The 27,883-nt window shown below is 40.9% G+C and overlaps 1 protein-coding gene across 2 annotated transcripts in view; it reads left to right on the forward strand.

Moving 5' to 3' along the window:
• Window positions 1–486: 486 nt before the first annotated feature.
• LOC121897553 (neural-cadherin-like) overlaps window positions 487–27,883 on the forward strand; it is a 99,369-nt gene continuing 71,972 nt past the window's right edge. The window contains exons 1-2 of one of the 2 annotated variants that reach the window (XM_042412119.1): window positions 487–560; window positions 2,470–2,610. In XM_042412119.1, the coding sequence (XP_042268053.1) occupies window positions 2,604–2,610 (7 nt within the window). In that variant the 5' untranslated portion in view covers window positions 487–560; window positions 2,470–2,603. Of the gene's footprint in view, window positions 561–2,469; window positions 2,611–4,963; window positions 6,237–27,883 lie in introns of those variants that run through there. The other variant, XM_042412118.1, reaches the window with a different exon arrangement.

Below are 27,883 nucleotides of genomic sequence, written 5' to 3' on the forward strand. Positions count from 1 at the left end.
AAAATGTCATGTCTTTATAATTAAATACAAAACTCTACGTTCATATCTGTTCGTCTGACAATGCTGACATACAGCTTACCTTACAGTGCTGTACTAACAGTTATAAACAATATTATTAACAGCATCTAAAATGGGCTTCGACCAGCCTTTTGAAGTTTTATTTCTGAATTTACTGCCCCACTTTAGACTTTTTGAACATTTTTTTTTTATTAGAATTTCATTTCCTTCAGATTTCAGATTTTACACCGCAGTTAAAAGTATCAGTATTTTATTATTAGTTCTGTACAGTAATCTTAATTGTCCAGGGGTCTGTGCGCTGTAGTTTTATCAGAAATTCAATTTCAAACTTTTTAACTGTCTATCATTCTTTTCCTCTATAATTTTATGCTTGGTTCACTTTAACTTTGCCTACAGTTATATCAAATATATATTTATAAATCACTGCAGTCCTCTAAAAAGACAGATGAGGGCGTCAGAGACCCTTAACTCACTGTGGCTGGAGGCGCCGAAAGAACCGTGATGGAGGATATTCTTAACATGACTGCTGCAGTAATTGGCAGGTGGGTAAAATGGATGATAAGCAGTGTAAGGAAAGGGGAACACATAAGGAGCTTTTTATAGCTTCCAGGACGAACAGCAGCATTGAGAAACCAATACAGGGAAACCATGAAAACAACTATACTAGCCTGTACACATTTTAGATGTTTACAAAGAAAAAAAATGGCCACAACTGTATTATTTTCATGTGAATGACATCGAATGACCAAAATATAGCTAATGTAAGCTGTTGAAAGTTGATATTTTCAGCTAACTATGCTAACCTACATGTTGAAGTCACCATATCTGTGCAAGTTCATTTTGGCCTGTAGCCTATATTTTGTTAAAACAACCCCCAGCACATAGATGGAGACTATAAAATTTACCAGTATGTTCATGGGAGCTGGTGAAAACCCCCTCATTATTCTTGAAATAATTTGTCCTGCTGGAACTGAATATATAAAGCTTTTCCCTCCTGGACATCGACAGCAATGATGTACCGCAGGGCCCTTTGCTTAAATGAGGGATCTCTACTGGAAGGCACTATATGATATAGGAGCATAAAGTCAATTTAGAGCTGCTCTTATTAAGAGGGCACTTAACAGTGTACCCTGAAAAAATGAACAATGGAGTTTATAGAAGTTATTGAAGTTTATAGAAATAGAAGTGGCAGGGTTAAGTGTGTTTTTGAGACAGAGAGAACCATAACTGATCTATTTTCATCTCTCTGACACTGACTCATCACTGACAATTCTCAGTGATTTGCAAAGAAAACGGAGGCTCAGAATGCCTGAATAAGACCAGATAATGAAGATCAGACAGCTGGATCCATGGTTGAACCATGGCTAATGAGGGGTGGGAGTGTCCTTGGGTTTAGTCCCATGTGTGCATCATATAGGATATGCTGCAGGACCACCACGTCAGAAGAAATGATGAGTTTGCTCGGCTCGGGAAGCCTTCAGTATATTCATATTCTCCCTAAATGGGTCCCTTATAATCCTCTCAGCCTCATAAATAGCACAACTGGTCGAGTAATGGAAACCTGCCTAATGGCTGGGTCTTGCTGGGATAATTAACTGAGAAAAGAATTGAGTTGAGTTTCATTGTGCATCCGAGGTAATGTTCTCACTCTCTAAACTGTGTTTCAAAGAGAACATCATCACTGCCTCTTTGAAAAATCTCATCTCTTAGCTGGGGCAAAGCAAGAGGGACACTGAGCTGTGATAATTTTCGTTTTCTTTTATTTTTCAATGACTATCTCCTGTGTCTTTTGATGATGTGAGAAATCTTTTAATGTGCTGAAAGAAAGTCGTGATTGTTCGGGGCTAGAACCAGTAACTGTTCAAATCAATGATCATTTCTTAGCACGCTAATCACTCAGACAACCCCAGGCTCCTCTAATCAGAATGTAGATATAATAAAAGAGCTTCTCTGACAAGATGTGGCCCTGAAGTTGCACATTTTGTTTCTATCAAAACAACAGGCCATGCATTAATCATGAAATTATTTTTGGCTTTTTCCTTCAAAGTGGTTGCTGTTGTTCTCATTTTATTACACATACTGAGTATTTCAATGAACAAACCTCAGCTTTTATTAGGTGTGGTGTCCTAAGTAAAAAGCTAAAGAGAGGCTCGGTAATGAGATGGTTTTGTTTTGTTGCTGTTCTGTGCAAAACGGAGTTTTTAAGAACCTTCTGTTAGTTGCACTGCATGATTATTGGTGAAGGTAAATTATGAACCTGGTTGCACACGTTGCTCCATAATTAATATCTCTATTAATATACTGTTGTGGTTTCTACAGCACAGCTTAAATACTATAGTAGGTGGTAGGAGCCTTAAGGGGATCACAGATCAAATCTAATTAGCCGTACCTAATACATGAGGGAAATGTCTTTATATTTATCCAGCTCCTCTAACTGCTTTTTGCCTTCAGGTTCTGATGAGGGGAAATGTCTTGAGGGGCCCATATACACAGGAACACTACAGTGAACGGCACTACAGAGCTGCTGCTCCTGTCAGTGTCACGGTGCTTCCAGAAATGGCTCTTTGCTGCTCTTCCAGGGGAACATGTGGGGTAGGGTTGCCATAAATGTTCACTATAAACGTTCACAGATGAATAGCAACGACAGAGCGCGATGCTTAGTCATCCATTTTAATTGTCCTGTCATTCTTTAATAAACCTGCCTGTTTCAGCCAATTATTTCATTGACTACTGCTGAACAGTCTATTTTAAACACTCTACTTACTCTGTGGCATAAACTGGCTATTAACTGATGTTAGTGCCAAATCCTCTTAACTATTCCATTAACACACATTTCCTGTTTTTTTTTCCCCCCCTGCTTTGCCCGAAAAAATAATGGACATCTCGCAACTTAAAGAACATACAAGTTACATTATGGGACCTTCATCTCCTCGGTCCCATCATCCCTTGTCTCTTAGAGCACAGAAGCAAAGTCAGAGTGTTTTAAATGCTAGAAGGCAACAACCTTTGCCTTCAGAGGCTACGTCTGCTTCTGTTTGAGTGAAGGGAATGGATTTGCTCAATTATTCATTAAGTAAACATGAAGCTTTCTAATGTTTGTTGGCTGCTTTCCTCAGTGCGATTTTTTTTTTCTCACTGCCCCGCGGCTCTCAGTTATCTGTTGGAGAAGAGGGATGATGAGAATGTTTCATGATTTTTTTTTTTTTTTTTAATGTATCACAGCTTTATTGTTTTTATGTGCGTGTTGGTGTTTGATCTCAGGAGATAACTGCTGCAACCCTCAAGTAAACTATCCCTCACACTCTGGCCTGGCCCCCGTGATTGAATTAGCCTTTGCTACAGCTATCTCCCATGCTGGCAGTCATGGCAAATTTCACCATGTGAGACAACATGATAAAAGACAGGATTTGATTTGCATTCATGAAGCACTTAGGTAGTTCAAAGAGAAGTTGCAGAGGGGAACAGAGAACAGAGACAGTTCAGACAGTGTCCTTTTTTAGATGTCACCATTTAAACTTAAATGACAATAGCAGGGATGTTACATGAGGTCATTTCCCATCAATAGGCGCCCTGTCACACTTTGTTCCAAGGTTATTCTAGTTCACATATTTTTAAAATATCTTTCCTGCCTCAGGTCAGAGATGGTATACACTAGTGAGTGTGGGACGGCTCTGGCGACACAGCCCACAGCTTGTGCCACGTAAAAGAATACAGCGATCAACCAATATGAGCTTTGTGCTCCAGCTGCAGGCTGTGATTCAAAATTGTCTGGGGGCTCACTACCAGTTAGCTGAGTTATTGCCTGAAAAGAACAGTTTACTGCAGAGAGAGGATTCGGCTAAAATTGCAGTGATGGATTGTGGCTTCAAATTGATAAGGATCTTTCAACGGGAGCTTTGATGAATTTTCAAACTGAATATAGATGTAGCCTACATATGAGCAGACGACCATTGCGTGACATTGAATTACAGTGCATATCCAGCATAACATCACACCCCCAGTGCGTATGAATATTGATCCGTGCATGTCTAAAGTAAAGGTTGACATGACAAGGGAGACAGACTCAATAGAGGGTACAGCCATGCTCTCTTATCCCATTATTTCCTTATCTTTTTTGACAATTCAGAGCCCTCCAGTCCATGTAATACTTAGTCTTCTGACTTGTCACATATGGAGAGGTGAGGGGAATTGGAAGAGTGCAGTCTGTGGGAATTAGCAGTAGCCACCTACAGATTAGGTTTAGAGTGCTCTGGGAGCTTGGCACACTGGCAGAGTGGGAAGGGAGAGGAAGAACAATCAGGGTGACAGTGTTAATTCTGAACTCTGGTATACATATAACACTGGGTGCATAGATGTGTGGAGTCTTTCTCAAATCATCATGTTTACACAACTTAACAGCCCAGCTAATAGCACTTGGCATTTATATTGATGCATTTACTGTTTTTTTCAGTTTCTTTGAGCTGTAAATGAAACATGTGATTATGCGAATCTGCAGAAATGCAGTGCATAACTGTAACCCAAAGTTTTTTGTGAAGAGAAGGTCGTGGGTTCAGTTCAAGCTGGGAGAAGGTGTGTGAACACATTGAAATTGTAACGCCTCCCTCAACTACTGTGTTGTTGAGCAAAGCACCCCTGACTGCTTGAGCCAGTATTGGGAGACTTTATTGGTTGGTTTCCAAACAGAGCGTCGCTGGGGAAAAAAAGGAGCATATGTGTTCACTCGACTTTCTGTAGACAGGGGGGATGAGAGATTTTCTCTCCATCAACACTTCTTTATGCTGAGAGCGGATTTGTGGCAGACTGTGTCATACAGCTGGAAAGGCTTTCGCTGCGTCTGCACAGGCTCATCCGGCGTGGAGAGGTTTGAGGAGGGGACCCTCCTGACCATCACACAGGGTGGGGTTCACCGAAGAGCTTTGTCCCCGTGCGCCGCCACGCCCCCACGCTTGGCGCTGTCCGGTGCTTTGGTGCTGAACGCTGGGTACGAATACATCCAACTGCCTGCAGCGCTGTGGACTGCCAGCACGCAGCCGTGCTGCATGGAGCCAAGAAACGGATCTCCCAGGATGAAAAAGCTTAAAGTTCAGAGCTGTCTCCTGGAAGGATCATACCGTGGATAACTATGAGGGAAATGTTTCTCAAGTGTTTCTCTTTTCTTTTTTAATGATTTTCTATCAATCCTCCTGAGTCGTTTGGAGGTACATAACTTGCCACCAACATGATTTGGGGTGTTTTGTTATGCTGCCTTCTCACACCGGCTGCTGGATATCAAACACAGGAGCGACTGCCTTTCTTTCACGGGCATGTTTTTGAGAACTCACCGACGGCTTCTAAAGTAAACGGACTGAGCATTCCGGTGAGGCGCATCGACGCGCAAAAATGGTGCCCTGTCTCCGGGATGCACTTCAAACTGTACGGAAACGGCAGCGAAGATTTCCGCGCCTTCGTCCACCACAAGCGGGGGAATATAATGCTAAAAACTTCCACGGTTTTAGACAGAGAGGCTCGCTCAGAATACCTGCTGAGCGTCGGTGTGTGTTGCCAGACCCGCCTGTCGGAGTCTGCCGTCTTCGAGGTTGCGTCGGTAAAAGTGGACGTTTTGGACACCAACGATCACGAACCCACTTTTCGCAGTGCAGACACCGTCCACATAACTTTAGATGACACCACAGCTCTCCGTAGCGTGATTTACAGGCTGGAGGCTGTTGACGCAGACAGCGGAAAGAACGCAGAGTTGACATACATTTCACTCCCCAAAAATGGCAGTTTCTATGTTGTCCCGAAAACAGGCGAAGTTTTGCTGGTTGACTCTATCCTGGGTCTCCCCTCTAAAGTCAAATTCTGTGTTTTTGCCAGAGACCATGGGTGGCCCCCTCTGACCAGTAAAGGTGTAGTGGTTACTATTGCTCCACAGCGGTGGGCAACGCGTCCTGCTGAGTTAGCTGGGTCAGGAAGGGCAGGGCGGTCGCCGAGGGCGCTCCTTGACCCTGGCACCGTGGTCTCCCTCAACGTGTCTGAAGATGCCAGCATCGGCTCGGTCATAACGAGCCTGAGTCCCACCAGGTTTCAGTCGGCCGTCTACGAGTTGATTTACCCGGAGTCAGAGAGCTCTCCGGTCACCGTGGGGCGCGACAGTGGAGATATCACCATAACCAGGAGGCTGGATAGGGAGACAGAGCCTCTCCTGGAGCTCACTGTTAAAATTCAGGATAAACGAGGTGTGTACAATATCCCACTGTTAATCCGCACTTAAGTTAGGTCATGCATCCCTCCCCCTCTCTCCCTTCCCCCTCCCCGTCCTTTCCCCAGGAATTATTTGCATTTTGGTGATAATGCCCTATTTTAATGGAATGCTGCACATTACATGCACATGGTAAAACTGTGCCGCCATCTGGACACCTCACCCTTCATCAGTGGAGCCCCCCCACCTCCCACCCCCCTGACAGGCCTGACATATCCATCAAAGCCAGACAGGGCTGTCATTATAGCCGCAGCATAGACTCATTCCACAGGTGTGCCTCACGATCATCCATCCATCCACATACCTGACATATGAGCTTAAACTATGCAGCATCCAGGGGAATGATTTCCATGTACTCTGATATTTGTCCAGTATATTAATGATATGCATGAGTTTCAAATATGAATGCTACACAGTCATTTGTAGCAGGGAGAGGATGAGTTTTTCTGTATACGTTGGAGTGTTTATGTATGAGTCCTTGTGAACTGGGTGAATTATGTCCTTGATTGACATAGTTTGTGACTGTGAAGTTGTTTTCACAGCTAATCCTTGCAGAGTGGCAAACCACTGCGACCCTCTCCCTCTCATCTACTGGCATTACCCCTCTAATCCTCCTCTCATTCACTCTCTAGTCCCATGGATTTAAGGTAGCACTGCCACAGTCAGGCAACCTCTTGAATTCTTGGTGGAAAGGTGAAACTCATGCATATCAGTTATTCGGGTTTTGTTTTGCTGCCCCAAAAGTTAGACTTCAAGCTTAAAAACAAGAAAGAAAAAAAACATAAACAAGAAATTAAAATGCTTTGTCACTGAGCTACACAGTGTGCGGTGTTTTCATTTGTGTTGCCATGCTGTTTCATTGCACAGCATGTTCTAGATTGTAATTGCACGCCTGATTGGGACACATTCCTACAAAAGGGGTGTATGGACGTTTTTCAGAGAGAGAGCAAAAATAGTCAGATTTCTGACTTTTTTTTTTTTTCTTCACAGATGTGTAACAGAAATAAGCCACTCTAGCCTGACAGATATTCAGATACCTTCCTCCATTTTACCTCTCTCACCTGCGAAACTCTCCTTTACTGATCAAAGGCATGGCATGTCCTTTATCCTGTGACTACAGCTTTCCAGAGAGAATCCTGACAGGAGTCTGGGAGGACAGGCCTTTCTTCTGCTTGTCTCATTCCCAATCCTTGCATACACAGCTCTCTGAGTGAAGGAGTCCATTTTAGCTGTTTTTTTATTTTTTATTTTTGAGAGATATAACCTAATCTCCCACGTAAATTCGCTTCCTACCATTGCAGTTTGGCTTGCTTACAATAGTGGTCTGTCTCAAAGATGAAGGAGCGAGCTCATAGACACATGCTTTGTGTGTATGCATCTGTCTTTGTAGGTGTTTGTTTGTATGTAAGGCTGTGCAGTCATACTAAAATTGACTCCAGGTACAACAACAAACTGTTTTAATAAGGCCCCATGTGTTGCATTGTCTTATTTTACCACTGAACTCTCAGTAGAGCTGTCCGTGGTGCTGACAATCACCTGCTGAATGCCAAACAGAAATCACTGTCAGGCACCAGTCTACCAACATATAAAGAATATTCAAGTCAGCAACATTTCTTACATGCCGATCTTACAAATATTTACAACATTATTCACATAAAAGGTGTGGACAAAATAACAGGTACACTCAAACACAATTCAGTACAGCAGCATAAAATAAACTTGGCCTCAAAAAGCCGCACCAGAGATGATATAAAGCCTCTCAGACTGTTACAAAGGTACAGAACTATCTGTACCTTTGTAAACCTTTATAAAGGCACAGATATTTTTATTGCAGCATGGTACTTCCATTCACTGTTTAGTTTTCCTTTCATTTTGTCTACACACTGCACATAGCGAGCCTGTCATTTACATCCTAATACAGATGTACCATTACTGAAGAAATGTTACCCATACTACATCATTAATTCTGCTGCCACTCTTACCCTATCACCATCATTACCCTAATGCCAGCTCTTCTAGCCTATATGTAAATGTATGCATTTGTGATTGGTTTTCTGTTAACGGGCATCACTGCTTAATGTTTGCTCTCCTGGATGATTTCAGGAATATACACAGGTCTGTTACAGTCTGTGTGGGGGAAAAAAAGTACATGTGGTTATTAACTGGTGGATGCAGATTTGCTTAACATGTGGCGAATGTGTTCATTAACTGGTTAATGTGGGCATGAAATGCTAATCACAGTGGTGCGAGGCTTTCTTATGTTAATAAGTTTGCTGTGGGTTCAGTGTTATGATTAGAGCCATCAGAAGAGCTGTTATTTGTGCTGTTCAAATGGAGATTAAAAAGTCTAGTTTGACACTTAGATATCTCAGATAAATTATTCTGGCACACTGCAGATAAGTGGGAGATGGAACAGCAGCTCTGGATTACTCTCAGCATGGGGCACATCCTCATTGACATACTTACCTGGAGGAAAATGTACTTACCAGAAACTCAACCTCCGTCCTCCCCATGGCTCTAAGACATGACATCTCAACACTGAACCGCCTTTGTATTCTGTTGCATTAATCAAAAACAATGTTCCATTTGAATGTTGTACCTCGTTGAAATGTTTTATGAACAGGAAATGGAGTGTTGTGCAAAAATGCTTTGCGCAGATTTTAACCACGATACGTTTGTCATCTATGCGTAAAAAGACATACACCAAAATGTGGTTGTTCTCAGAATATGAAATATATTATATATATTATATATATGTATATATATAATTCACCATAACTCTGATTTCTGCTGCTGCTGCCTCTCCCGATATCCAGATCTGATACAATTAGTCATTGTTGTGATTGGCATTTTCTGTTGAAATGTTTGTGTTAATGCACACGTGCAACATACATGACTGCTCAGTGTGAACAATTACAATGTTTAACCAGTTTTGGGCTCATTCTTGGAAAAAAATATTGGCTTGCACTTGCTCATTTCTGAGGTAATATCCTTATATTACATATTATTATCACGGCGCTTTGATTCATTACACCACTTACTTTTTAATTACACCTTCAAAATTAGGTATTACTTTGTCTTTTGCAAAAACAACAACAAATGTTTTTACTTTGTTTCTTTGTAATTATACTTTGTTCCAAACTTTCTTTAACTTAATAAGAACATTAAGTTGTATAACTCAGAATCAGAGTATTTTTAAATAATTGTTCTTATTCAGAGATCATGACACATTTTTGAGGGGTGAAGATCTAATGAGCACTTCACTGCATGCGCGTAGTTGTTTCGGTGACAGGATTTCTGGATCCCCTGACAAGCTGTGACACTGGTCCTCCCACTCTGATGCATCAGATTTAGTACAGCATCAGTTTGTTTGTCTAAAGAGCCTGTTCTTGCTCAGGGCCCCATAAAAAGTGTTTCTCAGTTCTCCTTATCTAGATCCCCTGCTAATGTTGGGGAAATATTTACGTTCTAAACTATATTCAGTACACCAAAAATCCCCAGAGAAAACAAAGAAGTGATATTTTTCTGACATAGCCTCTTTGTGTATCAAACCAGCAGTGTAAGGGGAAAAAAAGCAATGGAAGTAGGCCATGACTCATGACTCACAGATACTGGTTATGTGGTGTTTTGAGGAGAGGGAGTGAGGGACCTCTACAGTTCTTCCTGAAATGGATTTTGCTGGCCCACAGAGAACGTCAGTTCAGATTTGTATTGGTGGGGAATTTTTGCTTTTGGTTGTCCCACCCAAAGAATCCTTTTCTTTGCACCTGAGTAGGAATCTGTTAATGGTATTTGACGGTTTGGAGGAGTATTGAACAAGTGCTGCAGTCCTTTGTGAGTTGGAGTGGGGGATATTGGAGTGGTTTCTCGCTCTCCTTTAGGTATCTGTGGGCAGGATGGCAGTCAGCTTGTGGTAATCACCTCGACTCGGCCTGTTTTGTCAGAGAACCTTCTTCAGCTCTCTCTCTCTGTCCTTCACCCTCTTCCCATCTCTGTCTCATAGTCAGCATCTCGCCTCATGCTGTCTTTAATCCAATTTCCCCTTTCCTACTCATTTTTTTCCTCCCAACTATATTTGCATATTCCCCTTGTGATGTGAAATGAATTGAGAAAGAGACCGGATCTCATTTTTGTTTGTAATTTGTGACTGTGGGGCTGTTTGTTTAAGTAGAAAACAATTTCACAAAAAGCTGTCTGCATTTATTCAATTAAGTAAAAAAAAAAAAAAAAAAAAAAAAAAAATGCCTGTGGTAATAATGCTTTATTTTCTGTGTGATTGTCAGCATGCGTGTGCTTGCAAGTGCATGTACATGATGTTTTTTTTTTTTTTTGTATCCATGTGTCTAATTGTGCAAATTTGTTTGTGCATCAGTCTGTGCGTGTGGCAAATTTTATGATTGTCCTTTCAGTATCCAGATTCCCCCACAACAGAGATTCACAGATTTGTTGCCTCTGACGACATGCTGTGAAGCTGTAACATGCCTGCAGCATTTGATTTCTACTCTGTGGTCTCTCTGATATCAAATGGATGTGTCTAAGCAACATCCCTGCAGTTCTCTCTTCTCTACAGTCCTAACATGTATCTGACGCCACGTAGGAGGGAAGGGAGGTGTGTGTGTCACAGTTTTTTTTTTTAACTTGAGATTAAGCAGACTACAGGGGCAGGGAAGGAAAAAAGGAAAGCTCTCTTGTACATGTAGGAGAGATATTTAAAGTGGATGCAACGCACTACTATTAGGGGCACAGAAAGGTCAGGATTAGCTGTAACGCTGACGGCATGGTCACACAACGTGACTTTAAGATCAAGGGGGTGAAGAAGTGAGGCAAAGGTGGGAAATCTGAGGAGGAGAGAGAAAGACAGGGAGGGATGGAGGGAGAAAGAGATGGAAGGAGTGTGAAAATGTGTGTCTGTGCGTGATTGTTTTTTCTGTGTGCCTATAAGCTTTACTGAAGATAAGTAAAGGGCAGCCAGATCAGAGGCAGGGAGTTGTATACTGCTGATGAGAGGTCAGCTCGACGAAACATAATTGTCAGATGGTTAGAGGGCAGAGTGAGAAACTATTGGGATGGCAGGAGGGGAATGAGGTGTGCATGTACTCTAGCCTGTAGTGCAGAGTGGATGGCTACAGGGCACATGGGGGTGGGAGAAAATAAAGAACTGTACCGCATCGAAAAGGGCAATGTGTGCTAGTATTTGTCTGAAAATTGTTGGGGGCCAAATGGAGGGAAGACAAGAAGAAAAGTATGACCTGCCCTTTGGAATGGCATGAAGAGAGAAACAAAAGATAGAGAGATAGAGAGACAGAACATTTTGTGTCATCTACCAGGCAGGGAGGCACCGATATGACTTTTTCTCTCCCGATACAGATATCTTAACGCAGCATACTGATCCAATACCAGTGCTCTAGTTTTCCCAAATTTGAAATCTGTATAGCTCACTGTGGTGAATTAATTGGTATCATTTTTTATGTGAGGTGTCAATCAGGCTAGGGACTCTCAAACTAGTCCTCCAAATTGAACAACAAAATAACAATTGTCCTCCACAACAACACACATCTGCTTTTTCTGGTTTGACGCCCCTATCGGCAGGACCTCACTTGTCTGTGCCTTCAAAACATTACAAATCACTATAAAATGGAACAGTTTTCTTATCTGAAACCACGCTCTAGGCATAAAACCTGACTCTTGTTGGTAGGAATCAGGAAGCAAACAGCAGTCCTCAGTGTCAGTCTGACATTTTGTTGACCTGTTTGTCCACCATGACTACCTGTCTCCCTGTGCGGACTCTGTGGCTCTAAAACAACATCATTCTGTCTTTTTTCTTGTGTCCAGGTGTGGCTGTGGAGCTGAAAACTGAGTCTTGTGTCTGAGTCTCTCACTAATGACAAAAGCAGCCAAACACCAAGTTGTATAATGACAATGACAGAAACTGCACTTAATGTGAATTGGTCACGTCTGGCCAATACCTGATTCACTTAATCAGGTCAGTATTGACCTGATACCATTTGGCGGATCAGATTGGTGCATCCCTACTTCCTGAACAACCGGAGGAGAAAAAGGAAGAGAAAGTGTTTGTGTGTGTGTGTGTGTGTGTGTGTGTGTATGCTGATGTCAGAGCAGGATAAGTTGATTTCAGTTGCCAAAAAACATAATCATAGAACCGGGAACGTGGAACGAGTGAATATGTATATGTCTGTCATTCTGTTTGCATGAGCAATGTATATGTCATTACTGCAGAATCCTCAACCCACATAAACAGTTACGCAACTTTGCGTTTGAGGTTTAAGGGGGAGATGTGAGTGCTGCATATGGCACAGTACTGTGAGGACAGTCATGGCGACAGCAAGTTTTTATCCGGCCAAGGGTCTGAATTATTGATGCCCATTACCACAGACATTGTCAGCTCCAGACATTGCACGAAAGCAGGCGCTGTCAGGTAAATGTCTTGCTGACCTCAAACGGCACAAATTCCCAGAATGCCATCGTGCAACCTGGTGTCTATTTGTATGATATATGAGCTTGCACTTGCACATTGTGCAAGAAGCTTATCACCAGCTGAGAAGGTTTTGTTTTATTAAATCTAATCCATGATGCGCTGCCACCAGCGTAGTGGGAGACAAATGTTTGAGTGTTTTGTTGATATAAATTTCATTTTCTCCCATTGTTTATGCTGTGATTGCTTAACTTTGGAATGATTTGTAATGAACACAGCAGCAGAGTTTATTTCACTGGCTGAATGTCCCCTTCACACCTGCCATTTCCCCTGTTCATCTAAAACTTTTGTTTTGGCTCCACTTTTGCATTCTGGATAGCCTCTCTGTGGCATTTCCCCAGAGATGCTGAATTGATTTTGTGCTATTGATTAACCAGGAGCTGTTTTGCTCCTAGTCACAAAACATCACTTTAAACAACAATTTATATGTCACCGAATAGGCTGTGACAGACTGTTACTGATAGTTTACAAACTCGAAGAGGTAAGTGTGTGATTGAGTCGAAGGGCTGATAGAACTGTCCTGAAGCACTCTAATGAATCAGGCTTTCAGACAAGCCTGCCTATAGGCTGGAATGAGCAAGGGAAAATTGAAGCTAGCGCCGGGTTATGTCGTGGGAATTCAGTGCTTGTCCTTATTTATCTATTTGGTCTTGAATTTCTCAACCTTTTGTACCCAAAGGTCCAATTAACTGAGCATAACGATGGTTGCAGCTCCACTCTCGGTGGCCCAAGGAGGCACTGATAAACACACAGGACACAGACAACTTTGAAATCTTTGCCGGGTGAACTGTGAACAAGGAGATTTTTAATGCAAGAAAAAAAAGACTGTCCTAGTTGCCTAGTGAGAGGTTTTGACATGCCATGAACTTTGCACAAATTGCAGAAATTGCAGTAATTGCGTGACACCAATTTGCACAGTGAGGGTGTGGCTTTTGTTAAAAAGATGAAAATGACTGCCATGCAAAAAGAGATGCTAGAATGAAGAGAAAGACTTTTGCTAAATTTTAGTCTGACTGGCGATCAAAAAGACTATATAGAAGGCAAGGGAATTGTGGCTCAGATCAGAAAATGTGTTTGAAGATGATGTCCATCTCTTGGTTCAGTTATTCAGTCAATTCCATGAAACAGAGAGACAGTCTACAATTCCATCACCGCCAGAGGAGGGCTGATTACAGTAGCAGGTGTCTTTGATGTTGAGAAAATGTAGTGCCTCTTAGGGCTGATGAGCAACATCCATGAGAGGCCATGGGGTACATGGGCTGTTACATGGATATTTCCGATTGTGACTTTGAGTGTGTGTGTGTGAGAGAGTGGCTGATGTAGAGACAGATATGCAAACAGAGGATCTAATCTCCACAAAGGACGACATACAAAAGACCATTTTTGTTTGTTTTGTGAGCTGGCTTTGGACTCTTTATTGTATGCTTTTGTTATGTTCTTCCCATCTGTATTTGGACATTTCTGTTATGCTTGTTCCAGACTTGGCTGATGTGTCTCTGCGTGTGCATGTGGAGCATGCGTGTGAGCATTTCTTGCTTTAACTGCATTCCAGCTACCAATTTGTGTCTGTTCTCAGCGGAACCAGTGAACGTGCATGGCTTTCTTTCTATCTTTCACTCTGCCTCGACAGTGTAGGGCTTAATTCTGTGGACTAATCAGACCATATGGTCTCTACAGTCTTATGATGTGCTGAGAAGGATGGGATGGGGGGGGGGGGGGGGGGTGCTGCTGTGTCGTTAGCAGTGCCAGCCTTGCCGTGGAAACACATAGACACGCGCCACTGCCACACATTAAGGATCAAGACCTGGAAGTGAGAGCACAGAGTTTGCTGCACTCATTAGCTCTTTTACTTACAATGAAACAAAGGAAATGAAAGAAAAAAAGATGTGGGGAAAGTGAGAATTTAGAGTTTTCGTGTCTTCTATACGGTGCACACTACATATCTGTTTCTGTTTAGCGTCTGTCTACAGTATCCCATGCCATTTTTCACAAGTTATTGACTTATAATTACTGCTGCCCTTTCCGCCACGACACTGCAGCTGCTATTTAATCGACTAATTTCAATAATTAATTGTGTGAATGTTCGTTAACTTGGTTTGATGGATATCTCTGACTGAGAAATGGCTGCGTCTTTCAAACACCAAATTGAGGATTCGTCCCGAAATGTTCAGTTAGCTGATGAATAATCGTGTGTTCAAAGTTACAAATGAGTCACTCAGCTTGTACTAATATTTGGATTGAGTTTGAGATCACCATATATTTATACTACATACGGATTGAGCATTACTTAGTAAAAATATTAACATGAGATCATGTTCATCCGATGGGAATGTGTGAACATTATCATGGATTTGGGGCATTAAAGTTGATTAAAATGGCTCTTACCTACTTATGTTATATATATCCATTGTTAACATAGCTCTTATACCAGATATTATGATAAATCGTGATGAGGTAGGGGAGTTTAATTCTTGGTTTCTCTCGCACACAGTGGGTGATAAACATTGATCTTGTTTAATCTTGCTGGCCTGCTGCTAATGACGGGAGATGATGGTCCACACAGGACAGACTGCTCACTGGATTAGATATCTAAATGAGGACTTTATCCTCATCCTCTCTTCCTCTTCCCCCATTACCATCAAGCCAAACCACAGTCACATGCTGATTTAAACTATAATGCATGTGACTAGTGCAGTGTGTGGCATGTTTTGTGTACGTGTGCGTACATGTGATGCAGACAATGGACAAAGCATGTCCATGTGTGTTTAGTCAGTGTGCATTCATGCAAGCATGCAGCATTTACATGGAAGGGACACTGTCAGAGCTGGAGTCCACGCTCACACCGCTGCTCCATACTAATCTGTTGTACTTCCACAGGAATACATTTATAATGTTCAACACATTTATTGTACCTTTGCACAATAACAGACAGTGATAGGGTGTTCCCAGAATGCCTCCCTCTCTGGTGTACTAAACAAACACAGACCCAGGTTCTGGTTTCAGTGATAGATTAATGCTGTCTCACCCATACACTGTGGCTTGTTTTCCCATTAAACCTGTGCGGCTCCCTCTGTTGCTTCTGCCTGGCTTTGCTGCGTGTGTGTGTTTGTGTGTGCACGTGTCTCTGAACGTGCATGGGCTGTGTGTGTTTATGTTCGTTTGCCTATAAATGTGTTTCTATAGAAAAGATATTGAAAGGGCTCCGAGGACAACCTCCATCAATCACCAACTCAGAAGGAAATGGAGAGAAGGATGGAGGATGGAAAGAGAGATGGAGGTTGCCACAGGAAGCAGCATCTGGAGGAAAGGGGAGAGGGAGAGACAGAGGAATAGTGGATGAATGGATGGAGCAGTACGGGCTGGCTCTGATTGAGCTGGGTAGTGTAGTTTATATCCTTTAGAGATAAGGCCGGGGAGCACTGCTCAGCAGCTTCCTCCCCCTGTAGCTTGAACTGAGCTTGATAATAAGAAACTGTGAATGGGGCAAATTGAATTAATGCCGCGGCACACCATAAAAGCCCTAACTATAATGCATTTTAAAATCCTATAATGAGCAGAGAGCTAAAATAATTTCACACTCCAGTGAAGAAGATGGGCCTCTAACAGATTTTGGGCCTGGCTGACACTGCCAGGGCTTTTGTCATTTAATGTGACTCTAGGTGCTATGTTGAAATGATACTTACTCTTACTTCCTGGGGTACAGCAGCGTGAGGCAAAGTTAGCGAACAAACCATTCACATTCCCGCAACACGTACAGAGATTAATCAGAGCGGGGAGTGGCTGCTTGCCTGCTGATGTCTCGCTTGGGTCAGTTTTACAGTCTCGGGGTAAAACAGAGTTGTAGAGAGGGCACATCTGCCACGAAAGTACTCCCTCATTACTCTCCATTAACAGCTCATTCGGTGATGGGGACAGCAGTAGGAGTTGGATTCTATCCCACTTGTGTCCAAACACACATATGCACGCGCTCACACACACACACACACACACACACACACACACACACACACACACACACACACACACACGGGTTTGTATACACCAGAAAACAAAGCACAGATATGTGCTTTTACACGCGCAGAAACACACAAAGTATTTTTCAGAGTTTCCCGCCTTCTCAGCTCTCCCATCCTCATCATTAGAGTCACACCATCATAAAGCTGAAATTACCTCTCCATCATCAAACCAGGCAGAGAGAGAGAGATAGCTCTCTGACACACACTAACAGTAACAGACGGGTGCTGATAGAGACTAATGACCAAATGAAAGCCTCTGTATGAACACTGCACCTTTCCGGCTGGAATGGAAGAGAGCAACATGGTATCAACTGCTATTTCCTCTTCTCTTATCTTCTTTTCTCTTCTCTACCTTCATGAACATCAAACCTAACCCTGCTCACCATTCCTGGAGGATTTTTTTTTTTTTTTCTGGAGCTGCATTGGGTTTCTTGGAACTACACTTTCTTCTTAACCCCAGGCAAGTGTGAGCTGAGGGGTGCATCTCACTCATCTGCTTTCTACTGGAAACACACGCACACACACATACAGCTACTTTTACACATCAGTACACAAGCAACACACACTTAAAAACAAAGGTACACCACGCTGACATTAAACGCGAAAGCCCACAAATGCACATGGATGCACAAACACGACACAATTCGATAAAACTTCAATACCGAACAAACGCAGTGTACACATATGTGTAACACACAAATGCACACACATGGTATATGCAAGTAGGGAAAACATATACACCAAATGTTCCCTGCTCCAGGCAGGAAAATGAAAGCCCAGAGCAAGGTGTGGAGCAGGGCAAGGAGAGGCCAAACAACATTTTATATCTGTATACTTAGATCCTTTTACTGAGAGATTGCATAGGAATATTCCATCTAGCAGTGTCATCCAGATTAACTCTCCTTGCCACCTTTCCAGATGACTGGTATCTGCTGTGAACTGTGCAACAGGGCGTGCATATGTGCCGTTGCACATCCATGTCATCTGTAGTGTAGTGGGTCGGTGGGTGGAAGGGGGTGGGTGAGAGCACCGTGTGCGGTACTGAGCAAATGCTTGAGTGCATATTATATCTACAACAAGTGTCAAGTGTTTGTATAGCAGCAATATTGTTCTCTCACAAATTAGAGAATGTAAACCGCACTTCACAACCAGATCTAATTGTGTATGATATCACAGATAGTTGTGAAGATACAATACTTGACTGCTAATGTAGTGCTTATGTAGCTGTAACCTAATACCTTGAATAATATGGTTATTTCTCCCGCGTTTCATTGGAGAAGAAGCAACAACACTGTCAATCATGTGTATTCACTTTAATGTCGTTTTTTTCCATTTCCATCCATTTGTTTATTTATCTCCACCTGCCAATCAAAAGCTCCAAGACAGAAGAAACAGAAATAAAAGAAAGAGGAGAGCTGCTGCATGCCCATTTTAGCTTATTGTGTTGCCTTCCGATCCATTTTTAGGCCTTAAGATCTTACTCTTACATAAGGAATTGGGAGTCTACAGCCTCTTTTAGGGAGCTTTTAACTACCAATCTGCAGTAATCTTACAAAATATCTGCAGAGAAAGCTCTTTTGTTCAGACTGTTTCAAAGTGTGGATAAGTATTTTCAATCAGGGCCTTTAAACTTTGAAGCTACTCGCCTTAAGAAATGCAAACAACAATAGTGTGTCTTTTTTAAGACACAACTGAAAAGCTAATTATCTTGCATTCAACAGTAAACCTGTTACCACCCTCATTATGCTGTAGGAATAATATTGATCTGCTGGGAGCATTGGGTCCTGCTGGCTTTGATGGTGTATTTAGCATTTGCTGAGATGGTGAGTGGACTTTTAAGCCTAGTTGTTAATGTGTGCGTTGGTGGTACTCTGTTGGGGTCTTGATTGAAAGGTATGAGCTTCACCGTTAGTATTGCTGATGGTTTGTTGAGTTTTGTGTTTGTTAGGTTTAAATTTGAAACTTGTTACAGTGAAATGAACACTGCTGCACTTGGAGAAGTACCAGTATGCATTGCTGTCTACCCAGTGTCAGATGAAAATACTAATACTAATATAAATACTAATTTAATCTTTGCACAAACGTACTTTATGTAACCCAAACAAAACTCAGGTTGGCCTTGGAGATATTGGTGGCTAACTTGTTAATTAAAAAGATTCAACATGTAAATGAGATAATAAGATATCCATTACGAAGCCTTGTCCTCCCATTTATATTCATACACATATCCTGATGATCAAAACCCTTGACATTGACTCTCTGTGCATTATGCTTCTTTTTTTTTAAACAGAAACTAATAGCAGCAGCATACCATAACTGCTGGAACATACAGTATAGGTGGAAATTTTGCAATGGGTAATGGCAAGGACAGTTAAGAAATTACTCTCAGTAATATGACTCAATCAATATAAAATTTGATTTTATTGTGTGCATTTTATTTCTGTTAATGCTTATCCATATGTAACATGGCAGCTTTGAGGAGGTAGAAGAGGCTGCAAACTGTGGTTAATCATTTCTCTTCATTTCAACATACTGTGGCCAAGGTAAATGTGGGAAAAGGTGAACAAAGTTTCCAAAAGACAAATGTCAAGAGAGTTAAGTTACCAAGTATATATTAAGCCTAGTGTTTGTACAAAAGTGTGATCACTTGTGTGAAAGCAAGAACTGAGTGCTTATACTATGGGTATTATCAACAGACCCTTGTTTGACAGCTAACGTCAAGGATTGAGTTGAGTTTTCCATACTGGCAGTTCGGTGCATAGGTGTTTGTGAAAAACTATTATTGCCATTGTAGGCTTTCAATCTCACAAAATCCAGCCTTTTTTCTGCCTCATATTGATTATTTAGAGCCAAAGTCAAGGATCAATAAAGCGTCCTTTGTCTATCAAGGACAGGAGGAAGGAGTGAAAGGAACAGTTTGATGGTGCAGGAAGAATACAGTATGTGTCTCAACTCATGCTCAAAAACATCAAATCTCTCAGCATATTTCTCAACATATTGACAGCAAGAACAAGACTATATTATATATATAAGACACTCTTTGAATTCTGTCAACAAATAATCAACTGTAACAGCAAACGTAACCATGTATCTTCTCAAGGTTCTTTGTGTCTTGAACTTTGTCATAATACAAATATAACAACATGACGGCAGCATGACTCACATTCCTTTTAAGAGCAAGCCAAACATTTTGGTGGGATGGAAATTGGAACTGGAACCATTGACAGCTGTTGACTTGAAAATATTCTCCCCCTTAGTTGTGCTTAAATAATGTATGTGAAGATTGTGCATCAGAAACATGGAGATGGTATGAAATTTTTATCTTAAAGGTGCAAATATGGGATTTCTCCTCACAGCACAAAATACCCTTATCTGCAGGGGGTTGCGCTGGTTTCTGATCAATCCCGATGTTTACCAGTAATTACTTCCAAATATCTCTAGCTGTCAAAATTCACTTTCAGCCTATAAACAGCCCTGCTTGTCGACTGCTCAAGGACAGGACTCCACGATTCTGGATTAAGGGGGAGTCCTAGACTGACACCATTAAAGATACAAGCGCTGTATTATCTTTATTATTTTACATACCATATAATAGGTGCAAAGTAATTATTAAAAATGGCTAATTAAAAAAAAACTATTAGAAAAATATATATTTTAATTGTAATGTTTACTTTGGTATTAATCTCATATAACAAAACAGACTTTAAAGAACAAAACAGGTTATCTAATTTTTCTCCGAACAATAAATCAACTATAAATAGTCTTACACAAATGTGTTATTTAGAACAAATATAGGATGTGTGTGTGTGTGTGTGGTAGTAGGATTGTGATTACTGTATGTAAACAAACTGATTCTAACACTTTGAGAAAAGTTTCAAAGGATCATAAGATCTTATATTCTACCCTCACCCGTGTTTTGATTTTATTCCTTTCCATTTTTATTAATTTGATCCCTGCAAAATATACAGTATATTTTTAAAAGTCACTAAACTCTGTCAAAAAATAAGCCAATTCATATAGACTTTTCATTGAACATAAATTGAAAAACGTGACGTTTCTTGTACATGACAGAAAAATGAATATTTCAGACAAATGGCAGTCAGTAATATAATTTCAGCGGAAAAAAAACAGTTTCATGCAATATTAATCAATTACAATCCTCACAACAAGTCATACAGTTGGCTTTTGAACGTCAAATTGATGCTTCTTTGTTTGTTTCCATCTTTAGTGGTAGGGGGTTTACTCTTCAGTGTTTTTTTTTTTTGCCTTCATACAGTATCTTTGTCCAGATCACAACACCCTGCTTGCATTATTTGTGCATCTGACTGAGTTTACTGACTTAAAACCTGAGAAGTTTCCTCACAATGGAAGGAGACCTCTTTTTCAGTACAGACATGACATTTTGATCATCTCAGCTGGGAAAATTTGTATCCTCATGTCTATGGCTAGCAGGGGTTTGATGAGTCATTTTGAAAGTGACTAACGTTCCTGTCATGGATGTATTTTTGCTTCTCCTCTCCTCTGTCGGTTCACGTTTAAGTGATGTCTGGTCAGCTTGTTGCTTCAGCATGTTACAAGCTTGTGTTTATATGGCAGAATTTCAATGTCAGAAGCAGATAACAGCTTCCTTTTTGTTTGCTAGCGTGGTTAGCTGTTTACATCACACTTGACTACATTTGCTTATGCTAGGCACTTATGACAAATGTAATAGCTCCATAGCTATAGCTGCATAATGCAAATTTCTTAAATCCACATTTCAAATCTACAGGGGTCAGTGTTAGTCATAAGATAGATTTTGTATTGAGTGTTCCTTTTTCATTTTTTTCTTTTTTTTTTTTGAGATTTTACCTTTATTTGGTTGTTGACAGTATAGACAGGAAACACGGTGACAGTGAAGAGGATGGCATGCAGTGAAGGTTGGAATTGAATTGGCTACGTTGCGATTAGACAGGGATGCTGAAGTATTCCTTTGATTGCTGACTGCTTACTACTGGAGCTAATCCTTCTTCCTGAGAGTTCTATCATTTTTAATGTTAAACGTGCGTTTGGGCAGTTCCTGCGGTGCGCAGTCTTAGTGGGATTGAGGCCTTGGGCTCTGGAGTTTCGAAGGATTCTACAGAGTGAAGAGAAATACATACAGTATCTGTCTCTCTAGAATAAGCAGTGACTTATATGGCCTTGTGTGTAGTTCTGACGAGCAGCACACACAACTCTAGCACGATGAAGGGAATGTGGGTGGAGGTGGGGGTAGTGTACCTTCCTCTACTATTCAAATAAACACTAAATCAGTTATCAATCATTGGTCAGCTTATGTATTTGTTTTCTTTTTCAGCCAATAACTCACATGTTGCTTTTTTAAATGACTGGCTATTTTCACTAATTGATTGGCAGAGGTTAAGGCTCATGATTCACCACAGACCAAAGTCAGTGCATTAATTATTTAATGTGCGTTACTGTGTGGAAAAAATGAGTAGCAAGATGTCTTGCAGATATGAAAGTGGGCTGCAGAAGTGAAAATGTTTCCAAGTAATTTTAACACTTCAATGCAGTAAATATTGTGAAGTTATTGTTATTTTAATCATAGTTTAAGCCATAGTTTTAAATAGAATCTAAATTATTTCAACTAAATTATATTATATGCCCTTTCCCTGAAGGCAATATATCTCCATTCAACACTTGCTGCTCTCTAAATCCTCTTTTGTTATGTGAGTGAATAGATGTGAATATGGCACATTTTTCTCTGCTCAAAGCAATAAAACAAAAGGAACTGAATGAGTTTTTAATTCTTTTGGCTGAACTACAAGAAAAAAACGAGACCATCAGTAAAGAGACTATAGCTGTCTAGGTCTAATGGGAGATATCCATCCATCTATCCAGTCACCCATCCATCTGTCCATCCATCTATCTATCCATCCATCCATCCATCCATCCATCAATTTTCCAAACCAGTTATCCTATTCAGGGTTTCACAGGCTGGAGCTGACCACAGCATTAGGGATTGGAAAGAGAAACTGAATATCTTTAATGAAAGAAACTTTGCAAGTTAAAAATTACTGCTGTGTGTCTTTGCAGTCGATAGATAGGTGGGTGAAGCATATACATGGATTTATCTCCATCTTTTTTTTTCTAACCCTCTGCTGTAAAAGTACAATAGCTGGTGAATCACTTACACTGTAAGGGTTGTGGAGTCTCAATAAACACTCAAGGGATCGTTTGTGCAAGGAGAAGAAATTGCTTATGCAGAGAGTATTTACGTACATTGAGATGAGTTGACAAAATCTGTATCTCAGGAGGCAATAGCTCCTCATACTCCCTTGTGGATACAGACCTGTAATAAATAATGCTGCATATGAAAATGTTGCACTTGAATATTGTTTAAATTTATTGCCATTGGTATATGCATTCAAGTGCAATGACATACTTGCTATGGCTACCTCCCTGCAATTCACAATAGATGTACAATTAAAAACAAAAAATATACATAAAAACATATAAACACATATTGTATGTATAGAGTATGCATGTATAGACACACACATTTTGTGTATGTATACATATGCAGTCATATATACACATAGACATATAGGGCAAACACAAACAAGGGAGAGTATCTTGTAGCAGGTCGTTATTGGATGGCACCATCTTGAGTGCTTATTGTGATATGTTAATTTCACAGATATTTCTGATTGCGCTGTTATCACTTATCTCATGAATCAAGCAGCATCTACCATGTCTGAATGCGTTAAAGATTCATTCTGTAGGCCACTGTATGTTGCTCCCAGTTATGTTGAAATAAATGGAAAATTCTCTCTCCAAATACAAAGTCAATTTGCGATTTAGGAGATTCTTGTTCCTTTGAAAGACATTAAAAGATACTGGTGGTGTTACAGTGGGCTGTCAAGATAGTAGCTGGTGGTAAACTCTAAATATCCCCTTAGTTATCTATGCTGATGCCAAACATACTACACTCATATGTTTTACTTGTCTATAATGCTAATGTGATCTGTTTAAAAAAAAAATCCATTACATGCAACTGTAAGCTGTGCCACAGCCTTGGTGATACTGTTGCAAAATGTGGTTGCCAAAAGACACATTTTTCCTGCTTTAATCAAATGCTTTCATGTGATTTTACTGCAGAGATGCAGATCTGAAGTGGGAAAATGTGCAGAACGTGAACACGTCTGCCGTTTGTAATTGTTGTGGGATGAAAATGCCTGCATGTGTGTTTACATGGTTAGTGTGTCAGCCATTCTGAGCCACAGAGTCCAGGGTGTGTGGTGCAGAGTTAATAGATTTCTGTCTCCAGTGCTTTTAGCGTGTTGATCTCCTGCTGACGGCTTCACACTCTGCTTTAAGCAGAGCTGAGATGGGGGGGAGGGCGGCTTAGAATAGAGCCTCCTTAACACCGCAAACATTTGGTTAATGTACCTTATTACTCCCCCATTGAGCTGATTTTCACTTTCCACTCACTCGCCATGTCTTGCACGGGCCATTGATATTTATGCTTGCAGACGCAATTTGTTTAATTCCACACTGAAATATTTGTATCTTAATTTCCTCCCTCACTGGACATAGGAGGAACAAGAGATCCATAAGAAAAACCTCTGATATTAATTACACTCTATATTCTAGCTTAATTTTCTCCTCTTGTGGTCTGTGCTCTACTACTGTACGTTTTCTTTTCAAACGCGGATGCTCCCAGCATCTATTGTTGTGCCCCGCTGTTTGTTGTGCTTTCCTTGTGCTCTTGTCTCTGTAATGTTATTTTACGTTCTCTGATAAGCATCACACAATACTCTTTCCTCCCCGCTGCCTGCTTCTTCCTCCTCTCTGTCTCTTTCTTTCCCTCTGTAGATATTTGTGTTTCTGTATCTGTGCCTCTCTCTTTCACTGTTTCCCTCTCATCCTCTTCCCACACACACTCAGTGTCCTTGTACTGTGGGCAGTGTAGATGTGCACAGAAGCACTTGAGACAACTTTTTTTTTTCATACCGGCAAGCCACTTAGCAGCTTTATATAGCAACTACCCAAGGAGAGGATTAACAGCAGGAAACATCTACAGAATGGCTTCCAGTGATATAGAACACACACTCATGCACATCTCGCATGCACGCACACACATGCAAACACACCACACTCATTGTACTCACTGAGCCTTGGCCAACCACGCAGTGCATCCCTGTCATCCACCTTTTTATGATACATTATTACGTTAGTCATCCAGCAGATGCTCTTATCCTTATGGGATTGTAGTGTACAGTATAGACCCGCTTTTATCACATACAGCGCGCAGAAAGCATATTTGACTTTGAAAAATCCAGTGGGGCCTGTGAGCCTCTACCTCGCCTGCTTATTTGATTGCATCTTTTGTCTCGGTCAGGTGAGGCAGGTTGTGTCAGTTTGATGCTCACGGGGCATCGCTCACAGCCGCTCCGCACTTAACTTGCCAGATCAGAGAGAAATCGCACACGTTCACAGCCTCAGAGCACGCTGTGTGCACTCCCACTTGCCCGTGCTGCAGGAAGGACAACCCTCTCTCTTTTGAATTTCAGCAAGGAGATAATGGTGGGTTGAATAGACCTTCTCAGAGAATCCCAGGATCTGCAAAGTTGGCCTTTCACCTCTCACAGTGGGGGTGACAGAATTGAGGCTGTCTACGCCGAGCACTGGTGCTCTCAATCTCCTGAGACACCATGGCTGACAAGATAATGAGATAAACACTTAATGACCACTTGGGTCAGTTTAGCTGGGGAACACAGGGAAGAACCCAAGTCAGGAGGATTCCACATCCACATTGAGAGAGATTTGAGTTACTTGTATTGAAATGTATTTTTTACATCTGGATAAAGAAATTCATCCAGATTAAGAAACTACCCTCAGTATCTCTCTCTCTCTCCATGTTAACACACACACACAAACACACACACCTTCCCCATTTCTCTCCTTCTCACTCTGGGTTTCGCTTATCTCCAGACCTTTATCATAAGTTAGAGGGTACATTCCTAAAGTGATTTCACTATATTCTCTCTTTGTTTGAGCCAAGTCTGAATTAATGTGAATAAGCTGTCAAACTACTAGGGCCCAACCGATACTGGACTTTTGGGGTCAGTGGCGATACCAATATTAGGGAGTAAAAAAATTCTGATATCGATATATCAGCTGATAATCTTATATATACAGAATATATACATAAACACAATGCAATGATCCCTTAAATGTGGTTATCAAATACTTGTGACAAAGCTATGTAATGGAGAGCATGATACGTATATATTAAATTTGAATTAAGAAGAAGGATCAAATACATAAAATGCCCCCAATATAACTTTAAAAAATAAAAATATATAGATATAGTATATTGGCGCATATTGGACAGCACATACACCAATACCGATATATCTGTGATAGGCTAATATCGGCTGACCAATATATCGGTTGAGCTCTACTAACTACCCAGTAAAACAGCTAGCAGCACTAAGCAAATGTTTTCTTGTAAGGTGGTCCAACTCCTATGTCAGTGTGAATTAATCAGAATCATAGTTTAATACATTCTTCATTGCGTGGCAACACTGTCATCTATTGAATGTGGATATTATGGAAATCTAACTAACGTAACTAATGTAAGACTATATTCTGTCTTTTCTATATTGTGTGAACCACTAATTGCTGCTTTAACCTTTTTACATTTACTAGTAATAGTAGAAATTATTTTTAATAGTTAAATTAGTGAGGAATTTTAGGCCACTGATGAAATGATGTTTGAGTCATTGTTGTCCATGTGTTGTTTGTTTTTGAAAGCTTGGATAATAAATTGTAACATGCAGTCCATGTTTTAAAATCACTGTTGAGGAGTGACCATAGTGATGGATAGAAGTGTGATTTGTTACGCGTAAAAACTCAATTGAACTAATTCACTAGAATCAAGAAATATGAGCCACATTTTAGTCACAAAGCCGTCATCTTAGGAAAGTCCCAAACTCCCAAGCGAAGTCCCAAGCAAAGGAATTAAATATGCATTAGCGGTTTTGGCGGGAAGTGCCTTATCCATGCCCAAAACTTTGCAAACTGATAAAAAGTGCCTGAGGGACTCTTGATCCTTATGCTGTTCCTCAAATCTGAGCTTTCTCTGATTTTCTTTTGTTCCTCACCTTAAATACACACACAATTTAACCTTTCTCTAAACAAGCCTTGGAGTGCCGCAGTATCAACTGAAAACTTGTTTTCTTTGTTTTTATATTTTTGTAACATTAAGCCTCATGGTTTTTATAGTATTTCTGTTTTGAAGTTTTTTTGTCATCCAGCCAACTTTACTACCCGACGAGTCTAGTAAAAGAAGTAGTGTAGCCAGAGTAATTTTATTTGACTTCAACCACAAATCCCCAGAGATCCCAGAGACCATACTACCGGGCCACGTCTAACTGCCTCGGTGAACTGCCAGCGACTCCTTGGCCAGGACCTCTGCTGTCAGCCCTGAAGTAATCCGCTGGAACGCCCTCATCTGCTTGGCGAAATACTGCATCCGGAGTCGCCTGGCCATTATCATGTACTCCTTATTAATGCTTCATTTATTCAGTTATTATTAGCTATAAATAAATGTCCTCATTTATCAGCTAGAAGTTGTCTGTTTGTAGTCTTTGGAAGTAGAGGACAGAGGTCACTGTATCAGAAAGAACTCCAATTCTTGGTCATGAGACTGATTAAATTTGAATTACTTATTTCCCGTAAATAAGGGTGGTGCCCTATCAATGAGTGGAAGATTTAAGTTCTAAAAGTAGTGTTATTCCTACAGTGCACACAATCGGTCGCTCACCTCACAAAAACACATAAACGCACGCACACATTAGTACATTCTTCATTATCATTCCAGAGCTGATAGGTTCTAATTATCTGCCTTGGCTCTGATTAGTCTCTCTATAACAAGCTAATTAGATGGAGCCTTGTAAAATCATCACCACCATTACCACAGAGACATGGCTGGGAAAGATACCAACAAGCAGGAGGCAAGGAATGTGTCTTGCACTGCTCCCCGCAAAGATTTGATAGTCAACTAAATGTTAAGTGCCAGAGCTCTGATTTCTTTTTGATTAAGTGCCTTTTAAACCCTTCTACTTTGCA

Source organism: Thunnus maccoyii, chromosome 5 (assembly GCF_910596095.1).
Source record: "Thunnus maccoyii chromosome 5, fThuMac1.1, whole genome shotgun sequence".
Lineage (NCBI taxonomy): Eukaryota > Metazoa > Chordata > Actinopteri > Scombriformes > Scombridae > Thunnus > Thunnus maccoyii.